Source organism: Chroicocephalus ridibundus, chromosome 3, assembly GCF_963924245.1.
Source record: "Chroicocephalus ridibundus chromosome 3, bChrRid1.1, whole genome shotgun sequence".
Taxonomy (NCBI): Eukaryota; Metazoa; Chordata; class Aves; order Charadriiformes; family Laridae; genus Chroicocephalus; species Chroicocephalus ridibundus.
This window is the reverse complement of record NC_086286.1, coordinates 40,144,371-40,165,326: the sequence shown is the minus strand read 5'-3', so window position 1 is coordinate 40,165,326 and position 20,956 is coordinate 40,144,371. Positions and strand designations below refer to the sequence as shown.

The window sequence follows — 20,956 nt, the reverse complement described above, 5'->3', positions numbered from 1 at the left end:
CAGACCAATGAAATGGGGGAAAGACATCTTCTTTGATCATTTGTTGCCCAGACAAACTCCTCAGTAACAGTTTCTAGGTTAATTAAATGTTAGTTTATACTGACAACAGCTGAGTTTGTGTTCAAGCCTCAGAATTTGTTTCTGCGCTGAAAGCTCGTGCTCCCTCATAGTCACAGCATAAGACACAAGCCTCCCAGCTAAGTAACACACAAACATAACAGCAAACAGCAAGGTACGAGATCTGCCTTCCTGGCTTCAGTATTGGTAGTGGGGGAAGGAGCTTCCCATGTCAGAGAATTGGTTATTTTTTCAAATTTAGAATCATGAATCCATAACTCTCCAAATCCATTTATTTTCTTTAAGGGAAAGAGGCATGCATTCAGTTTTTATGAACTTTCCCTTTTTTTTTCCATCTGGTCCATGATCAGACCGTCTCGGTCAACTCACTTTCTCTACACAAAGAAATGAGAAAATAAGTCTTGCCTGCTCCTTTTATGATTAGGAGTAAGAGATGTATGGAGGGTTCTGGTTGCTCTGCTACTTTCCCGTTGCTTTCCCATGTCTGTATGTCAAGTCTTGCAAAGCTTAATGGTAGTACAAAAATTCTGCTGTCATGGGAAAACCATTATTTCTATGAAGTGCTACTTACAGTCTATCTGAAATAGTTCCTGTCATAGGGAAACACTTAAGACAAAAGTTCAGCTGTTACTTGTGCAGCCTCTCCTTTACCTGTACTTTGTTCTGGACAGTTGTTCCAAAGAGTTCAAAAGGTTTTAACTACAGGAATGAACGGAGTTTAAAAACACCCCGTGGTGCTATGAATGCCAAGCCCCTGTGTTGACAAGCCAGGCTGTGAATGCTACCCCTGGAAAAGCGTTTCTTTCGAGAGCTAGAGACACCACAGGTAACATCAGATGCTGCAATGCAAATAGTAACTAATGCCCGGCGGCATCTCCAGAACAGATCCGATGCAGCCAGATCTGGGGAGGTTTAACTGACAAATGGACATCAGGGTCCTAATTTCTAAAATGTGCATACAGTGAAGGACACACTAACTGAGCAAGCGTATGCAGGGTAGTCCTATTCACAGAATTGCCAACTACGCATGTCCAAAACTCACAAATCAGGCCTTTTCTTTATGTAAAGGGGCTAGTTTTAAAATAATGATATTAAAAAGGAAAATACTCATGACCCTGTTGAACCCTTTAAACAAAACCAAGTAACAATTTCCAACCTCTCTCTAGCTCCTGACAGCTAGAAACTGAATTATTACTTTGAATCAGTTCTGGGATTGTCATGGGTTCACTGGACTGTGGGAGTCAGGGCTCTAAGAGACTCTCTGGTAGCATGATAATTGCAATAAAATGCCTCGGTTCCACAGAGCACACCCTTGGCAGCGGAAGGGCAGATCTGCTTATGAATTTAATTCTAAATAGCTGTTGGATGAAAATTCTCTTCTCCTTCAGTTATTTAAGTTGAGGAAACTTTGTGCATCTCCAGGGATGGGCTCAGGCCTCTCACACCAGCAAAGACCGTCCAACGGGGGTTTGTCCCCACTACAATGCAGGGTTTCTGCTGTCTTTGCGCTTGGGAAGGCACAAACAGCTGACAGTGTGGCTTTCAGTCAGGACCTTTTCCAATGGGGACAGTCTCTTTTAAAGTATTTGAGTGCTTCACAACCCTTTTGAGCTGGTATTTCCAGAGAGAAGAACTGCAAGTCAGCTTTTAAATCAGTATGTGGGGAACAAAAGCCTGTCAATGTTGTGACCACCGCTTGTGTTTTTCCATAGAGACACTAAGCTCAGGACATCTGTTTCAGTGGAGGTGAAGTGCCAGTAGTTCTAACCATAAAGGTGATAGAGAAAGGTAAAATGAAGGCTGTGACCATGTGGCCAACCTCAATAACTCATACTCCTTTACAAAGCACTTGTGCCTTGTCTTCGTGAGGTTTCTATCAGGAAAGTTTTATTCCAAGGCAACAATTCTAAGTATCTGTCACAGGGTCAGGAGCCACCTCCCTTGGGCAGAGGCGGTACAAACGCAGCTCTCCCAAGCACAGAAGAAGAGACCGGGCAGGAGGAAGTATGACTCAGAAGGTCAGCGAGGCTTCAATCTGTGTTCCCTAAATTATTTTTGCTTTTCATCCAAAGTCTAGAATGCAATGTGTATGCAGACCTGCCCTCTGTGCTCTGAGTGCACTCGCTCATCCTTCAGCTACAGGCTTGCTCTTACTGATTCTCTCTGATGTGGGTTTGAACATCTTCCAGCTGAGAAAGGCTTAAAAATGCATGTGTCTCATTTCCTGAGCATGTGTTCAAACCACTAATTTAAAATGTAGGCGTTAACACCAATGCTTTTTTTTTTTCTTTTAGAGGATGCAATGAGCATTGTTTGGTTCTGAAAAGTCAAGATGTTACCACCAGCCCTCAAGATAGGACCCGGGTTTGGGTGCCCAAGGTCTGGAGAAGGGCACTAATGCAGGACCTTTCCCAATACATCTCCCAGTGGCAAACTGTAGAGGCTCCCTGACCCATAGCATGCCTGCTTTCCAATCCTTTTTAAAGGGTGCCAAACTTTCCATATCTTCTGTATCAAAAGTATGAGCTCCAGGTTCTGGCTTTCATGTCAGTAGCTCTGACTGACTGTTGCAGCCTCACAGTCCTGTAACACACTCAGGAGTTTGAAAGACAGTCATGCAGGTGGAGTATGATGGACCACGGACCCACTTTCAGGCCCTCCGATTCACAGGCCAGCACCCTGGTGGCTTTCTCTCAACATCCACCACAGAGAGAAGCTTGGTTTTGAACAGGGCAGCCTGGAGCTATTACCTCTTGCTGCTAGGGAATACTCATAGCACATTTAAAAGGAAATGAAGTGTGTTCTAGAGCCTTCAAAATTGTCCCATTGAACTTTAATAGAAAGGATGCTTCTGCTGTCAGATACTCCATGATTAAAATATCACCAGAAAATACATGTTTAGTGAAATTATACATTTTAATAAACCGCTATCGCATAGCAAGAGCCTGATTAGTTACCTTTTTAATAAATCATCTAAGACTTTTCCAAACAGTTTTAAGAGGCTAACCTGACTTTGAAGTCTCAAAAGAGAAAGCACTTTTTTAATGCAAAGCAGTCTTGCCTAAGGATTTAATTTTAGGACACTGATTTTGTAGAAAAAAATTTACCATTGCTAAGAAAACCTTGTGTGTCGTCACTCTAAATATAGATCCGCTTGCTGGAGGAATACTGGATACTCTGTTCCGATCTTCAGGACAAAATAATATTTTTACTTCAGCATGAAACAATACTCAAACTTCAACCCCTTCGTGGTTCAAGGTAAGACAATCATCTTGCCCATTGCAGACAGAAAGTACTTTTTCTGAACTGACATAGAATAATGTTTTCTTATTCCAGGACAAATTTAAAAATGGTATTCCTTCTCAGGTTGAGTATTTGATGATGCTAAAAGAAGAAAAAATAACAGATAAGTGTTTATTTTGTCATAGACAAAGTGTTGCTTTATTCTCTGAGCATGACATCACATCCATATAATATTTCAGATTTCCAGAGCAACATAACAACACAGTCAAGTTCTCACAAAATCCAAGAGGATTCACCACACAGGCCACCGCAGGAGTGGGATCATGCTTTGAAGATGGCAAATTCTGTGTTTTATTAAAAATTCCTGTACAACTGTTTGTTGCAGGGCCTCTCCTACCTTTTTAACTACTCTGAAGCTGATGCCTGCATGAGTAACATTGCTCCATGAGCAGCAGGACTGATAAAGCCTGGTTTCATGTGGATTCACCTCCCTCCTTGAGGCATTCTGCAGACTTTCTAGAGGGTCCCTGTCTCCTCCTCCCTCTTCTTCCATAGTGCAGGCATGCAGCCCTGCTTTGCCCTGCTGGGGCTGTGCTTGGCTTGCCCCGCTGCCTTCTCCAGACAATGCCTTCGGCATCCCAAGCCACTGGGGCAGCCAGCAAGAGCTCCAGCCCTTTGCAGCAGGCTGGATGAGTATAAAGTTGCTAGTCTGGTGGAAGAAGTAGCACTAGTGGTCCGTCATCATCCCTTCAGGTGTTGCACTGAGCCAGGCATGCTTGCAGCCAGAATCTCCAACTCTGCCTTTCCACCAGGGATGCCCTCACTTGTACCAGGGACCGAGGCCGACGCTGATACGGTACCTTCCTTCAGAACAAGCCAGAGCCTGTGCGAATCTGTCTGTGAGGAATATTGCGCTTTGTTCACAGGATTTTTTTCCCTTAGAAATATTTCACAACTATGAAAGGAGAAAAATTGCTCATGCCATCAGTTCTGTCCGCAAACTCTCTCCCACTTCTTGGCAATGGAATTTATTAGTGGTGCTTCGGCACCATCATGCACTCCCAGGATGAAAAGATCAGTTGTTTTAGTTATTTCTAATGAATATACAATTTTAAATAAGTTTTCCACAAAAATTAGACTTTTATACTCTTCAGTAGTGCCAGATGGACAGAGCCATCTGTCAGAGATTAACACGCATTAAAGGACCACTTAGTATTAAAAAAAATAACAATAATGTAGCATTCCAAGAAGTTTTTTGCTTTGTACGTTGGTTGAACTAAACAATTGCATGTGAAGCGGCTCTTGTTTTCAAAGATCAGCATTTGTGACTGCTTGTATAATACTTTCATGAATTGGAAAGAAGAGATTGTTGCACGATTATCCATTTTTACAGCTTGGGGAAATTTCTGCGGGTCTCTGATCTGGGATGATGCTGCAAAAAAAAAAAAAAAAAAAAGAGAGTGAGAGACAGCATGGCAATCATACAGCTGTGGGCAAGTCACAAGCAAGTCAGGGATTGTTGCAAGAAAGGGCGAAGCCCTGAATACAGCATCTTTCCCTTTGAATTGAGAACAAGAACCTGTATAAAAGTTAGCAAGCAGATTGTTTAGCTGATGAGTATTGCCATTATCCTGCAGGCTCCCTGCTGGGGATCTCGTTTGTATTTTCTCTCCTCACTGTCCCACCACCAGCCCAAAGCCTTGCACCAAGGGAGCCCAAGCCTTGCACCTCTCCCCCTCTGCGCCAAGGGCTGGGGGAGAGGCCCTTTGGCAATGGCAGCCCACACTGGGTCCACACTCCTCAGGCCACTGCAGCCACCTCCTGCCTTGGGAACTGTTGCCCCAGCCTCTCTTTCCAGCCACAGCCCAGGTTGCCACCCAAACAGTGGTGCCTGGAGGCTTGCAAGGGCTGTCCACCCGTCAGGGCAGCAGCCAAGAGCGTGCTGGTGCGGCAGTGATGAGTAAGAACATAATCCTCAGTAATAAGGACAGGCCAAAGGTAAACCCCCAGGCCTCCAAAAGCTCAGGCTGCCTTTTCAGTGTTAGCAGCGCAGGATAATAACCTCCTGGCAGGAGTTTGGTAAATGGGGTTTGGTTTGTTAGGTGCAGAGATTTGCGCAGTCTCTGCATTACGTTATACTTTATGGCCACTGGAGATGGGACTTACTGAACCAGGTAGTCCTTTTCCTCCCCACGTTTCTATCACTTAAATCTATCAGTGTAAATAATGACGGTGTTTAATATATTTTTTTCGGTTTCCACTGAACAGGTCAAGTTTGATCGGACAGCTGACAGAACTGACATCAAAAGACTGAGATTTCAGACTACAAAAAAAGAGAAAGCTATCTAAATTTATCTAAAAAGACTGTTCAGATAAATTAAATGTTTTCAAACTTGTTGTGCCTAATGGAATTCCCCATAGGTATTTCCACCACTGGCAGAAGCTACCTCAGAGCTGGCTGAGGTTACCTGAGAACCTGGGCAGGGTGACCAAGGTCATGTAAGACTGACCAAAGGCAAACAGAGTGCCTAGCTTTATAAAGGGGGGAGAGATGAGCAAAACAACTGGAGACCAGTTGGCTTAACTTCAGTGCCCAGAAAAACACTATAAGAACAAACCAGGCTGCTTGCAAATACATGAAAGACCCCAATCAGATGAGTGATGGCAAATGCAGATTAATAAGGAACTAATATGAAACCCAGTTCAGGTTCTTCCTGTGAGAGGATGAAAGTGGAAACTGTCATTCTACGTAAGCAACAGATGTGCTTTGACTACAGTAAAGCTTTGACATTTTCTCACGTGGTGTGCTTATAAGGGGAAGTGACTTGAGTCAACATGACACTATCATAAGGGAAGTTCAGAATCGGTTAAAAAACTTGTTTCAGGGAGTCATTGTCAGTAAATCCCTGGCCAAACTGGAAGGATGCATCAAGCACGGATTTCACTGAAGCCGGTCTATGGTACTATACTGTGTCTTCAGTAATGCTTTGGATACTGAGAGCCTGGAGTACTGTTATTAAATTTGCAGATGACAGCTAGGGTGGAAAGACTTCCAGTACACAGGAGACAACGTAGGAATTCAAATGATCTAACCAAACTGGAGAAACTAATCTAAAAAACAGAAGGCAGTTTGATAAGGACAAGAGAAAGTGCAAACCTGGCATGGGTTTCTGGATGAGCAGACATTTGACAAGGCAACACCTGGCCACACAGCTGTTCTGCTGAATTTAGGTGTTAGCGTGTGTCACAGCGCCTTGCTGCTGCAGGGAAGGATGCACACCATATGGGTCACACCGGGCAGTGGTGAGATGTGTGAAAACATGAAGTGACACTCCCCCCATTTGGCACCTGTCTGGCCCCAGCAGAAATGTGTCATTTGAGATTCTACAGGCCAAGGAAGCATTGACCACCAGCCTGGAGGAAAGCAGCAAGAGCAACTAGTCATGGTGTAGGAAAGGATGGCAAGAATTAGGGCTGTTCCTGCCAGGGAAGAGAAAATTGAGAAGAGATGCAATGAGATTTCACAATCAAAAGCAGGAGCTGCCAAGGAGATGGGAGAGTTTAACAAGTCTGCTGGGATAGGAAGACAAATGGGATGAAATTGCAGAGGAGATCCCAACTCAAGTGCCCCCCAGGAAGAGCAGCAAAGCCCTGGCAGGACCATGCTGGTCACCACACCAGAGACATGTCATGGACACTTTGGAGAAACATTTGCCAAGGGCAATTTAAGTGTGTGCTCTGGATGAGAGATGGCATGGTGGACCTCCCAAGTGTCACGCGATATGACACTGCTATCTTTCCAAATGCCTGCAAACAAGAAAAAGGCCCTGGTAGCTTTGGTGGAGGTCACTAAAGTTTCTCTCTTGCTGCTACCAAAAGAAAGTCAAGTGCCATGGTTTCTTTTTTAAATATGAGGAAACTGAGGCACATTTGCCTGCTTGGATGAAAGTTTGGCATTTGGTCAAGCACAGAGCTGGGCAAGAAGGCTGGTGCACTCTACTCCAGAACATGCAACCCTGTCACCAGGGATCTGGTGGAGCAGTTGCCAAGCTGAAATACGCTTTTTGATAAAATTATCAAGATTAGAGCCAGAGCTCATTTTTGTGTCTACATTATGTTGCTCAGGGAAATATTTAAGAAAAACTCTGTATTTCATTTATAGAACAGTTTAGAAAAAGTTTAATCCCTTTCATGTGGTGTATGCATAAGAGAAACTCAAGATTTCATTGCACTTCATTTAGCTGCAAAATTGATGCATTCCTCTTACTCTCCAAGGGGGTCTTTTCTCCCCTGTAAATTTCTTTCTAGAGTTACACACTGCAGAAGGTGATGGATTTGACTGTTAGGCCAAAAGGACGAGGGCAGTTAAAACAATAGACTGAATTCTGATCTGTAGATGGTAGGGCTGAAAAAGTTTTGACCTCCTTTGAAAAAGATCTCAGAAGGGCAGAAACTGAGAGCTATTCCTAAAACATCCTTACAAAGCATTTTGAAATTGCTTGATGAAAAATACCCCATGGCCGTGACTATTGTCAGTACCTAACTGTGCTGTATCAGCAAGAGTGCAGCCAGCGTAACAAGGGATGCGACTATCTCGCATCACACCTGGGCACCGTGTCCAGTTTTGGTCCCCCAAGGTCAAGAGGGACATTGAAAAACTGGGTAGAGCCCAGCAGGGTTGGGGCAGTAAGCACAGCAAGATTATGAGTTATGGGGTTGGAGAACTTGGCACATGAAGAAAGGATGAAGGGATTGGGTTCATGCAGCCTAGAGAAGCAAGGGCTCAGAGGGATTTCATCCCAGTCTTTCAGTGCTAGAAATGTAGAGATGATGAAGGCACCCTTCATGAGGATACACTGCGATGGACAGTCAAGTCATTTCAGGACAAATTTTGTCTCCAGACACATGAAAAACTTCTCCACTGTGAGACCAACTAAAGACTGGGATAGGTTGCCCTGAGGTGTGGCGAAATTTCCCTCAGTGGAAATATGCAGGACTTGGCTTGGCAAAGCCCTTGATCACCTAACCTAAGGCCCAGCTTCCAACATGTGTTGGCCCAGCTGCTCTCTCTGGCCCTAGCCAAGCTGGGCTTTCCCCCAGTTTTTGTCTCTCTCAGTACAGTGAGTTGCTGGAGAGTCAAAGAGGCAGCGTCTTCACAAGACTGTCTCTTACCTCTGCTTTATCTTTCCTTCTATGGAGATACAGCTCCATGGTAGCAACAGCCAACAGCAAAAGGGCATCTTCACTATCCTGTCAGCTACGCCCATGCAAAGCAGCTGTACACAACACAGACACAGTATCTACACTGCCCATTTTACCATACATCTCCCTGCTACTGGAAGTAGAGCTACACCAGTGCTGGGTCTGCAGCGGCGTATCTCCAGGAAGGGCTAGTGATGGCATGCTCCAGCCATACAAGGTGCCAGGGCCTGGATGCTCGCCAGCGGCAAAAGCAACTCAGCAATAGAAAGTGAAGAATTACGAATTTCAAAATGTCTTCACTGGCCCAACTCTGCTCTGGTTGGAGTCAGATGGAAAAAAGCAGACATTGTCTTTTTTTTTTTTTGGTCTTTTCCAGGCCAACTTTTTAGTCCCTCACCTTCTGACTTGATTTTGGAATGCTGCTTATATACAAGTATTATAAAATTAGCTAGATCCAGCCTGAGATTTCTCTCTTAGATAAGACGAGTTCAGCTAAAAGAAACTGTAGTCATGGAAAAGCTCATGTGTCAAGAAAATAGAACGTAGCAGTATTTAAGAGGGAAAAAAAAGGAAGAAAAAAAAAAAAAGCAGCAGCTTGGCTCCTACTCCTTTTTTTAAGGAACAAAATAATCTTGTAAAATCAACTGGCAGATCAGATAAGTTAAACTTCTGCTCGGGGTTAGAAAGCATGGACATTTGTCTCCAGAAACAATTTGAGTACATCTTCGTCATCTCTGGTTTTGTTCCACTGCACAAGCTGCCAGCACCATCCTTCCACAGTCTCCCTCCAGGTTACAACGGCTGAGATCTGACTCCCTCGCTGCCTTCTTGAGCAACTCCGTATCTCCTTATGAATGCGAAGTTGGATCCGTCTCCTACTGACTTCAGTGGGAGCTTGGTCAGACACAAAGGTATTTTTTCAAGCTTTGTGAAATTAAGTACCTACAGAGGTAGAATGCCATGTGTGGCCCAGTGTGTCCCCTCCGCCTGGCAGGCCAAACCAAAGCACACAGACCAAAGTCTGGGGACCGTCCTGCCCTCAAGCATGAAGGTGGGAGATGTTGTGGAGGATGCTCACATCTGTCCTGCCGCCCCCAGCTCGGGTAGGGTGACAGCTCCAGCTGTTGTCTCGGGCCCATCCTGCTGAAATGCATTAGAGCTTGGCCACCAGCTTTTATACGAACAGGAGCGTGTCCTTAACAATTTACCCGCAATGCCACTTGCAGAGGAGCTTAGGGGAAACCTTTCCCTTGCCTCACCCAACTTGTAGGGTGAGAGGAGGTTCAGCTTTTAGCCCAAGCTCCCACCTCACCCCTAACTGAACAACAGCCTTCTTGAAATCCCAAACAAACCAAGTGAAGTAATTTTTGCACAACTTGCGAAACACCGAGAGATCAGAAGAGAGCAAGAGGGTTCATGTCCAGAGACACAGCTGGAGGTGCACCATCCCTTTACTTTGGATGTTTGCTTATGAGCTTTGTCAACAAAAAATATTTGTGCATGATAGATGCTGTTGCCATTTTTTACTGTAGTTTGTGACAGAGATAATTCAGTAGGTGATAATCTGCAATGTAATAGCCTACAGGAAGGATGGGGAGGGACTCTTTATCAGGGAGTGTAGCGATAGGATGAGGGGTAACGGTTTACAGCTGAAGGAGGGTAGATTTAGATTAGATATCAGGCAGAAATTCTTTACTGTCAGGGTGGTGAGGCACTGGCACAGGTTGCCCAGGGAAGCTGTGGATGCCCCTTCCCTGGAAGTGTTCAAGGCCAGGCTGGATGGGGCTTTGAGCGGCCTGGCCTAGTGGGAGGTGTCCCTGCCCAGGGCAGGGGGGTTGGAACTACATGATCTTTAAGGTCCGAACCATTCTATGATTCTATTGTAAAGGGACCGTTGGAAAAGGATCATTTGGATATGGCCACAAAGTTCATAAAAAACTGGAAAACGAAAGGTTCTAGCTGATATTTTAAAAACATCAACTACTACTGACTATTTGGGGCTGGAAGCGTGTCCGCCTGCCGCCGGGGCACCCCGCTCCCCCCGGGCCGGCAGCGGCGCTCGGCGGGAGCAGAGGGAAGCACGACACTGACACCTAGTGTCGGCCAGCCCGCCCCCTCCCTCCCCAAAACAGCCCTTGGTTCAGAAACGTAGAAAAAGCACTGGGGAAAAATCCTTTTTACCTCAGAACGCTTCGCAACGAGCATTGCTGAAGCGGGGGAGGGCAGGGCAGCCCCCCCCTCCCTAGCACAAGGCAGCGGTTGCGGAGGCGCCCGGCCTGCCTTTGAGAAGGGTGCTGAGGGCCAGAAAGCACGTAGGCAGGAGAAGAGGGAATGCAGCAGGAGACTCCCGTTTTCCAGTCCGCCACCGTGCGATGGTGGGAACGCATCCCTGACCCCCAGCACTTTCCCTCAGTCTCATACAAAGGGCCTGCTTTCCTGCAGGCAGAGTCTGAAGAGGCTCCTACTAAAGTCCATTGCTCTAGTACGAGCAAAGGCAGTTTTGCGAAAGCCTTGCTGGTCAGAAGACTTCACCTGCATTTAGCGGAAAAGGCCCTTCCTTCTGGACGGGGAGTCCTGAGCCCACCCAAGGACCTCCTGCTCCAGCCAGCCCCAGCCAGGGCACCCGCCTCTCCCAGGGCTCCTGCTGCGGACGTGGAAGCGGAAGCCTCTCAAGCCAGGTTTGTCCCAGCCTTCGTGAGGAGGCTAACCTTCTCCTGGTTAACGTTTTCCCTACTCTTCATAGCAATATTCTTACACATTTTCTGAGTTTTGGGGTGGTTTTCTTTGCTTTCTCAGGGTTTGGGTTTTTTAAGTGAACATGAGAATACTCTTGTAGATCCCATAAAGCACAGGTTTACACCTGCCAAAACGTACCTGTTATCCACTTCACTGGAATTGTTTTCCCTCACAACCCCAGTGCTTTGGAGTTGGCTTGGAAATACATGGGCACACGTCAGTAATGCATCCTGTTCTAACTTCTCTGACAGAGGGAACACTGAGCGTGCACCAAAGCTAAGTGCTTATATACAATAACCAAGTCAGTTCATTTCAGAATGGCTTGAAAGCAGCATTGGATTTACATCTCAGCCCTGCCAACAGAAAACCATTTCTTACAATGCAGGAAGCGTGATTTCTCCCTGAAAACAGTTGTAACGCCAGTCAGCATTTCCAGATGAGCCATTGGTGGCAGACATCTTACCAACAGGTTATTTGTAACACCAGCTAATTGGACTGTGATCACAAACGAAAATAGATTTTTATCATAAAAAATATGCACGAACTCAACACTGATTCATCACAGCTGAGCTTAAAGGCTCACTCTTCAAATCTTTATAACAATTCCTAGAGGCAAATGGAAAGTCGTTTCAGTACGTACCAGCTGACACATCCCAGGGGACGCCTTTCTCTACCTGCCCGTGCAGCCCACAGCTCAGTCGAGCCTTTGCAGCCCAGGCCCCAAGATGCTCATACTCCACTTTGTGCTGCAGGAGTTCAGCAGAAAAATATATAAACCACCTTTTACCAAAGAAGGGACTTCACCCAAGAGCACTGCTGTTTTCAGTCTTGTGAAGCTGCTCACAGGCTCAGGAAAGTCATTTCTCACTGTTTTAAAATTCACTTAAGAGAAAAAGAAATCTGAGAGGTTTAGGTTCAGAGAGTTCCCAGTTTAATGTTTAACTCCATGTTTTATTCCTCTTGTCATTTAGGTCTTTGTCATATACAGAGCAGATACTATATCACCAAAGTCTAAAGTTTCATTACCACCTTCACTCACAGCAGACTTGAGGCCCTGGATTATTCTTTAATGGGATTTAAATACAACTACTCAAATTAGGATATATTTTTGTTTGAAAGCAGTAATTAAATAACTTTGGTTTCACAAGCTTTGAAAAAGGTATATAGAACTGTTTGTAGGGAACACATATTTACATTAACGTCAACGGAGATCACAGAGCTGAGGTAATTATTTGCTTCTCTTAAATCCGCCAAGAAGCAAACACATTGCCTTAGAAACCTGGAGGGTGTGGGGTCCCTCTGTCACTACCTGTAACTTAAAGATATCAGCGCAGGATTCTCACCCTTGAGCTTCAACAAATGGAGCTACAGTGGACAAAAAACTTCCAACATTTCTTCTCCTGGAAGTAGCAGAAGTAGGCTGCCCATCATTGCATCCAGCCCACAGCTGCACTGGGCAATATTTCGCAGCCTGTCAGGTCCCAAACAGGATAGCAGAACAGTTGCTGGCATTAAATTGGAAAAGCAACCATTTTCTTCCCCATCTACGCCTGTTCTTCTCATTCCTCTGCCCTTTCCAAAAAGATCCAAGCTCTACCAAACTTCCTCCAACCAGCCAAAACCACAAAACACAAGCAAACAAACTGACATGATTTCTTTCTTAATTCTTTATCACTACCATGGCATTTCCATTCCTGGAGTATAAGCCATGGGAGAGATGTCTCAGACCCCAGCATTAGGGGATGCACATACCAAAGAGGTACCAGACGTGGCAGGAAGAAGCCAATACCGAGTTTTCAGCTAACGCTGGAATAAGATAACCCTCAAATTGACACCAGGCATCTGGAAGTTGTCTGCTGTACACGTGGACAAATTGTTTTCAGAATTACACAAAATCAAATGAGGAAAAAAAATGAAATAATAAAAAAAAAGCACTAGAGACAATTAGAATAGAGGCAATAGATGTTGCTTTACTGAAAGAATAAAGTCAGTTCATCCCAACAGACCAATTCCAAATCATGTTTCGCAACCATCTATTGAAAAGGCAATTTGGCTGCACTGCGGGCCCCGAACCAAAACATCTCACAGCTTCGGGGTGCATTAAACTGCATCCCAAAATTCACTTCACACGGAAGACCTTTTCACAGGCGAGCTTCAAGGCTAATTTCAGAAAGTTTCTCACAGCAGAATGCAGGCAAAATGTCACCCATACAAGGGACTTTAAACATTTCTCCATGAATGTAATCGTTTAGGCAATTTTTTAGAGCGGATCAGATGCTAGTTAGCACACTGAGCTCAGCCCGAGGAAGTAACAACTGTAAACCACGGTGACTGATGTCATTTGAAAGCAAAGCTTCCTTTGACGAGAGGAAAGCATTTTTCTTGAGGGAATAAGGGGAAAAGGACAAACATGAAATGGAAAAACCCTACACCAGCCACCGAAACAACATGCCAAGGTACTGGGAGACTCCGTGTGCAGGCATCAGATGGAAACCCCCCCATTTCAGCACTTGAATGTCAATTTGAAATTCCTGAGTAAGGCCTGCAGCAACATCCAGAGCCCCTGGGACACAGCAATGACTCCCCGAGGGGGAAGCAGCGAGAGCGAGGCCTAAAAATGTCCTGGGCAAACCCGGCATTTCCAGAGGCTACACTGGAGTAAGAGTTCCGTTCAAATAACAACATCAGATCAAAGCCACTCAGGACGGGATTTTTTTTTTTAAACAAAGCCAAGCAGTCGTTACGAACTGAGGAAGGCTGAGAGCTGCAGTAGTTACCCGTAACTGGCACCACGCTGCGAGGGCCCAGGTGCCGGGGGGGCAGGGGCACAGTCCTCAGGCTCGGATGGAGGCGAGAGGTGGCTGCCCGTGCCCTCGGAGCCACCCACCGCACGGCACCGGGACGGAATGCTGCTTACGCCCGCGCTTTCTCCCGCTCCTGCTGGTCTAAACCCGAAGCAGCGGAAGGCCTCCTGCTCCATTTCAGTGTCAAAAACGCCAGCTAAGAATTCAGTAGACAGTACTTTAAAAGCACTTTTAAAAGACAGTAATTAAAAAAAAAAAATACAAAACCCATAAAGCTCTTTTGCGAACAACACGAGAACAAAACAAATTAGTATTTTAATCAACATTTTCACACATTGGACGTTTCTCTAAAATGCCAAAATTTTAAAACACGAATCATGTCCCTGTCTGGATTTATCACACCAGAAGAGCGGTCAAAGCTCACTCATCCCAGCCAGAAAAGAAACCTCCACAAAAGCAAATGGGACTGTGAATATTCAATATCATCTAAACCAGACATTCTTTGTCCCAAAATGCTGTATTAAAATGTGTACTTAAGTGAGAATAAAATACGTGGCAAGGCTAAAATAATGAAACTATAGTCTTGAGTGAAGATCTCTTCAGGAGACAATTTACTTTTCCTTATGACACATTTTAAAGTGACACACCAGGAAACTGAGCACTGAAGTCAACTCTCTTCAACCCCACAAAAAGAGGGAAAAAAAGTTGAGTTCTTTGAAGTCAGGTATTTTCTGCTTTCAAACAAACAAGGGGTTTACAACAAATCCTTCTACGTTACAGCAGATTTCACAAAGCTTTAAATTTCTCTCTGAGTAGGCTTCTGAACTGTCATCACTGGTTATTATTAGTAGGCACAGAAATTCCCATTTTAATTAGAAACTTTATTTTGAAATACATTACACAGTTTACATGTGAAGTGCTTTCACTGTAAGGTATTTCGTAACATTGTGCTGAGCAAAATGGCCGACTGATTTCCTTGAAGCTCTTCCAGTTGTGCTTTGTCTTCATTAAAACTATCTTACAGAACTAAGATGCAACTTAGGCATTTGTATTCAGAAGCTAATGACTGTGTTTACCTTAGGGAGAAAGTATATACTTAACTGTTTCAATTAACCGTGTGTTCCAATAATGACTTTAAGCATTTGGCACAAGACTGAAAGAAACCCAAACCCTAATTAAACTTCAGTTCACCAAAGATTTAAAAAAAAAAAAAAAAAAAAAAAAGAGTTAATCTTCATGATCAAACTACTTTTTTTTTTTTAAAATAAGGCACAGTCAGACAAGTATTTATAAAGACTGGCTACCAATCCAGTTTTGCCTACACAGCCTTTCTGCCGGTCTGTCAAAAGAAATCTGGAAGTTGTTTTCCCTGTCTGCTGCTGAGACTTTTCAAGAACAAGGCAGAGCAATAAGGCAACTAAAAGAACGGACATGCAAAGGAGTTTGGCATTTGGGATGGATTCTGAACAGCTGCAAAGTAGGTCATTTTGTAAATGGAGCATTCACCTGTTATTATTAAAATGGTGGCCAAAACCATTAAAACAGTGATAAAGAAAACAGTGCAAGCAGTGTCTGTTTCCAAAAGGGTGTTCTAATATGAACAAACAGGATGTCTGATACACTTTCAGGTGAAGACTTTGCATGCGGCAATTCTCGCAAGTTTCAAAGATAATCTAAATTGAATTCTGAAATTCCCCTCTGCCACTCACAAAAGCCGAACATACCAGGAGGTTGCTTGACAGCAGGTGAAATATCAGGGAATAAAATCTCCATTTAGATAATGAGCCAGTACTGCCATCCTACTTTGCATTTCTTATTAGAACGAAAGGAAGTCTTCAGGAATGACAACTCAAATAATTACACCATTATTTTGTCTGGAAGAAAGTTCAGGAACTCTTAAGATGTGATGATGGTTAGAGAACATGAAACAATTCTACCCACAGTCAAAGAATAAAGAATAAAAAAAAAAAAAAAAAAGAAGCCTTACCTTCCCCTCCCAATTAAATCTTTGAGGAATAACTGCTTGAGCTTAGCACTGTATGGCTTCTGTGGCCTATGAATGCTTGATAGACACTCTAAAGAATTATCATTTTCGAGCTACTGTTTAAGTCATTTTAAATAAAAATACTGCATCTATTTCACTTTAATAATCAAACAGCATAAAAATCATTAAAAGCGTATTTCTGATACAAATTTGTATCACATACTAAAAAGATACTATTTTATAGATAATTGTAAAACAAAAAGAATTAGAATATACAAAAAGTTTTTAAAATTCTTTTGCACAGCTGAACTCATAGTGGAGGTTTAAGATAAAAAAAAAATCTGTAAATGAAGTAGTCATAACAAATGTTGAATATAAAATACATTCTAAAGTATTTTACAGAATGGCTGAATTATCAAGCTAAGAACTGAGGCGAAAAGATGTTAATGACAAGCAGCCACATACAGAACACAAAGCAATAAGTTTAAATCAGACTATTTTGGTTTGTGTAGCCCTTTATTAGCAACTAAAATAGAAGATATCTGTTTTACATCACGGGTAGTAACTGACTATACTGGAGTTTTATTATATTCTAATACAGGATCATTTATAAATGCGTTGTCTTCCTTTTTTTTTTTTCCTTTTATTAAAAAGCTTCCACCCCTTTTTCCGTTTACAACTTGCAAAACTATTCTGAAAGCTGAGTACATGTGCACAGGTCTGCAAAGAGTGCAAATTTAGGATACGGTAAATGCTTTACATGTTGTATTTGTAAGGACTGTCTGCCACCATGCCATCATAGCCATTATCTTTTCAAAAAAATAATAATAAAAAAAAAATCACAAAATGTTTCAATACCAGCCTTCCTTCCATTGTCCTAAACAAGAAAGCATTTTCAAATGAGTTGAAACTAAGGAAGGACTACACCTACTAGAAAAGAAGAGAGTTCTATTAGTTTGAGGTTTCAGTATACCCAAAGACCAGGGACTGTATCTTTGTAAGGGCTAGGCTGGGACCCCGTATACAGAGTGTGTGCAGGTGCCATCCCTGAGCATTCAGCGGTTCAGTGGACCATAAGCGCTCCAGCTGCGTAACTCACTGAGCTGTCTTGCCAGTTTCGACACTGGCTTGACTGAGCATAATTCAAAAATGAAAAGCTCATATTCATTCCATTCTTCTGGAGCTCGTTGATAGCCTGAAGAGAGAAAAAAAAGCTGTTTAAAAAAAAAGGTATCATTGAAATTATGACTTTTTCTAGATCTCAGTCCTCTCCCCTCCCCCTGCACCATCTCTCACAATAATATAAGCACCTCCAAGTAATTTGTGGACCTAACCCATTTCTGTGCCGTTTCATTCACTGACGCTCCCCCACACCGCACCATGTACATCCACGCAGTCCTATAAAGCAATCCTAAACAACGTTTCAAAATAGATCCTTTAGAAACAATACTTTCAGTTCCACAGGGAATTTATACAGAAACGCAGATGTAACAGAAAAAAAATCCAACACTATCAACACTTTTTAGATCGTATTTCTTCCATTAAGGAAAAAGAGTTTAACAAGATAATTTATTAAAGTGTGACAATTGGCAAAAGTGAATGAACAGAATTTAGCTCAGATTCTCTGCAAAACTTATCATTATCTGAGGTTAAGAGTTGGATATTTTTGAAGAGTTGTCATAGTATTGACTTTTGCTACATACATCCCCATATTCATATTACTCATACAAACTTTTTATAGTCTCCACTTTAAAAGGTCCCTCTATGTTCTCCATATAGGCTGCATTTTGAGTGAATTAAGTTTTCTCTTTTAAAAGGTTAATGTGCCTCCTGTCTCAGACTTGAATTACAGTAGAAATAGAGTGAGATTCACTCAAGCAATACAAACAGCATGGCAAATCTGCAGCACTCCACCAGTGCTGTAAAGCAGCTGTGACCCAGACACCTAAGTTAAGCCAGGTTTATGTCTGTACTGCATCACCGAAGCAGAAGCAGAACAGGGTAACTAGAAAGTACCAGTTAATCTGATTCTAATTGCCATTAATTTATGGGTTAACAGAGCACTGCACTAATACTTACAGGGGCAATCTTTCATCCTATTTGCAGAACTCAAAAATGCTGCCAGACATCACAAGGCACTCGCAATAGCTAGCTAACAGCAATACAGAAAAAATATATACATGTTTGTAAGTACTGATTCAAAGCAGTAAGTATGTGCTTCTTCAGGGAGATGGATTTATTTGTTTGTTTCTTTAGGGCCGAGAGAAAGTGAATGATTGTATTTCATTGAAATTCAAAAGGAACATGGTACTTCATCTCCCCTAGGGAACTGAAAACCCTCAGCCATTGTAAGAGCTTACATTTGTCTATATGCAAGGCATGGAAATTGGAGACCAAATTGAGAACCCTTGGAAAAATAAATTAATTCAAGACTTGCAATTTTAGAACTAATGAATACTCCAGCAAGGTTGTGTTTAAAACAAATGTAAGCATTTTGCTAAAAGTTATATTTTTCAACAAATCAGTTACTTACATTTAATAATACACCAATAGGATGTCTTCCACATATTGTATTATGGTATTTCTTCAAGTAATTGCTAAAAGATACAGGATCTAGCTGCTCTATAATGCTCATACCCTGAAAAAGAATCGATAGTAATGATTACTTTACACATTCATAAGCAGGTGTTTATACATCACCTATTTATGACAACACAGAATATTTCAGGAGGAAAAAACCTCTACTTTGTATCAAGGGCATGAAGGGAATCTCAGCACGTGAGCTCTAGCTTGTAGTCATCTCGTTGCCATCCCTTGCCAAACTAAAAGTGCAGGAGCTCTTCCAAAGCTGTCAATGATGCACAGATCTGCGAAGCTATCTTTGCAGATACCAGTGAAGCTCATGTTAAAAAAGCTCCTCCCACAGACTAGCTGATCCCCACCTCCAAGGGCACTCTACTTCCATAGGTTTTTATACAGCAATAACCAGACAAATTTATTAAGGGGGCAATGCAGGAAGAAGTTCTGCCTCCATCTCCTCTCCCTGGTAACAGAGCTCAGGGCTGAGCACTTGCCTGGGACTTGCGGATGTCCAAATACCCTAGAGAAATCATCAATATACACACATGCAATTCAAGCATGTAGGAAGTGTAACGTATCCTAGACACATCAGGCATGCGTGGCAGGTGATCTGGGCACAGGCTGGCCATTTGCTCAGAGCACATAAAGCAGATCCGTAACTTCTCTACAGCACTAGAAAGCTGGTGCACGACAGAAACATAAGAGCCAGGAGATGACGCTTCCGCTTCACATCAGGCAGTCACATATATACATCCTTTTCTCCATCCACAGTGAGGCCCACGATCCCATGGAGTCATACTATGAAATTCAGAACATGTATGGAAACCAGAACCTTCCACATATACAAACATTTGCATTCTTAAAAGCAAAAAGAATCCTACAACTCCAGATACAGCCTACTCTTATCCCATCCCACAGAGCAGATCAAATACAATGAAAGCACTTTAAAGCAAGTCTAAATCAATTATTGCCTGAGTTTTATCATGGTTTTGCTATTTTGCCTGTATTAGACTACATCCCTCCTGTGTTTTTCCTTCCTCTGAAAATGATTAATTCCCTTCACCAGGTAAGTGAGCTGCAGACACTCACTAATTCAGTAAGACACATAGCTGTGCTTCTTACACATAGCTGATGAAACAGGAATGTTTTCCTTAGAGACTGGAAAAAAACCATACACTTTGCATGGGAACAATGGGAGGCTGATATCAGAAAGGGAGAGAATTTCTCCTAAGGTTTCTGCAATTATCCCGTCCCCTTCCCCTGCTTTTGGGAAAGCGCGGGTGATAAAAGGAGAAATCACAATGCAGGAAGCAGTCAGTCTGTCTGAAGTCTCCACCTCAAGAGTGAAACCTCTTGAATACTCTGCAAGGGCGTTGGCTGGGCTGGCAGATGCGCTAATTATTCAGATTGGATCAGAGCTTACAGTGGAGGAGCTGGAGATTCCCAGGAGCATCAGGGAGGATTAGAAAACAGCAACCATAACCACCACCTTTGCGTATTTTTAATTAAAACCAGACATAAGATGAATTCATGAAGAGACAAATTTTATGGACAAAGAAAACCAAACTATGTTGACCCAATCGCTGGCAAGAGCTCAGTTCTTCCAGGATCATGGAGAGGGTGTTTGGACCCCTGGCCAGTAATTAAAGCTGTTACTCACTCCAGACCTACAGAACTTAAACGAGCGCCAGAAAAAAATAAAGGTAGCTATTCTCTAACTATCAGTGATCACAAATACCATTGCATTTCTAAAGTTTAAGCAGCATGTTTTTGAACCATCCATTTACTTGTAAATTGTACTTGTCAATACACAGCTAAAGAAAGCAAAACCAAACTGAACTATATACGCATAAGGCATTTACTCAGATACTGAACAGCTCATAAGGATATATTTTATCCATTTGTAAGCCCTTTCAAGACTTTTTAAAAAATGAAAATGGCTGCTCAATGGACAGACTCATTTTATAGCTGTAAGTCACCTAAACATACTGGGCAGAGGCATTTAAGCATTTGTCTCAAATGAATGGACATGGATTTATCAGAATGCCTAGTAAGCTTATTTCAATGCACAGTTCAGCGCTGCAAAACATTGAGAGCTATGCAGTTCATCCCAGCAAATGCTAACAGAGCTCCATACATCACAGGCTGGAGAAAATCCACAGGGAATGGCTATTAGACACATATCCTACAAGCATTCAGCTGTACTGAACTTTTCAATCTTTTGGATTTAAAAATCGTTGTGGCAGAGGAGCAAAGACTGCCAAGCTTGTTTCTCAGTCTAAAATGGTGTTGAGAAACAAAGGAAATATTTTTGTCAGGTTGGGTTTGA

At 42.9% G+C, this 20,956-nt stretch overlaps 1 protein-coding gene across 2 annotated transcripts in view; it reads right to left on the bottom strand.

The window, feature by feature from the left end:
* Positions 1–12,221: 12,221 nt before the first annotated feature.
* Positions 12,222–20,956, bottom strand: part of MEMO1 (mediator of cell motility 1) — a 32,984-nt gene continuing 24,249 nt past the window's right edge. For both annotated transcript variants that reach the window (XM_063328878.1, XM_063328879.1), the window contains 2 exons: positions 18,581–18,685; positions 12,222–17,242 (listed from right to left, as the gene is read on the bottom strand). In XM_063328878.1, coding sequence (XP_063184948.1) covers positions 17,111–17,242; positions 18,581–18,685 — 237 coding nt within the window. In that variant the 3' untranslated portion in view covers positions 12,222–17,110. The remainder of the gene's footprint in view (positions 17,243–18,580; positions 18,686–20,956) is intronic.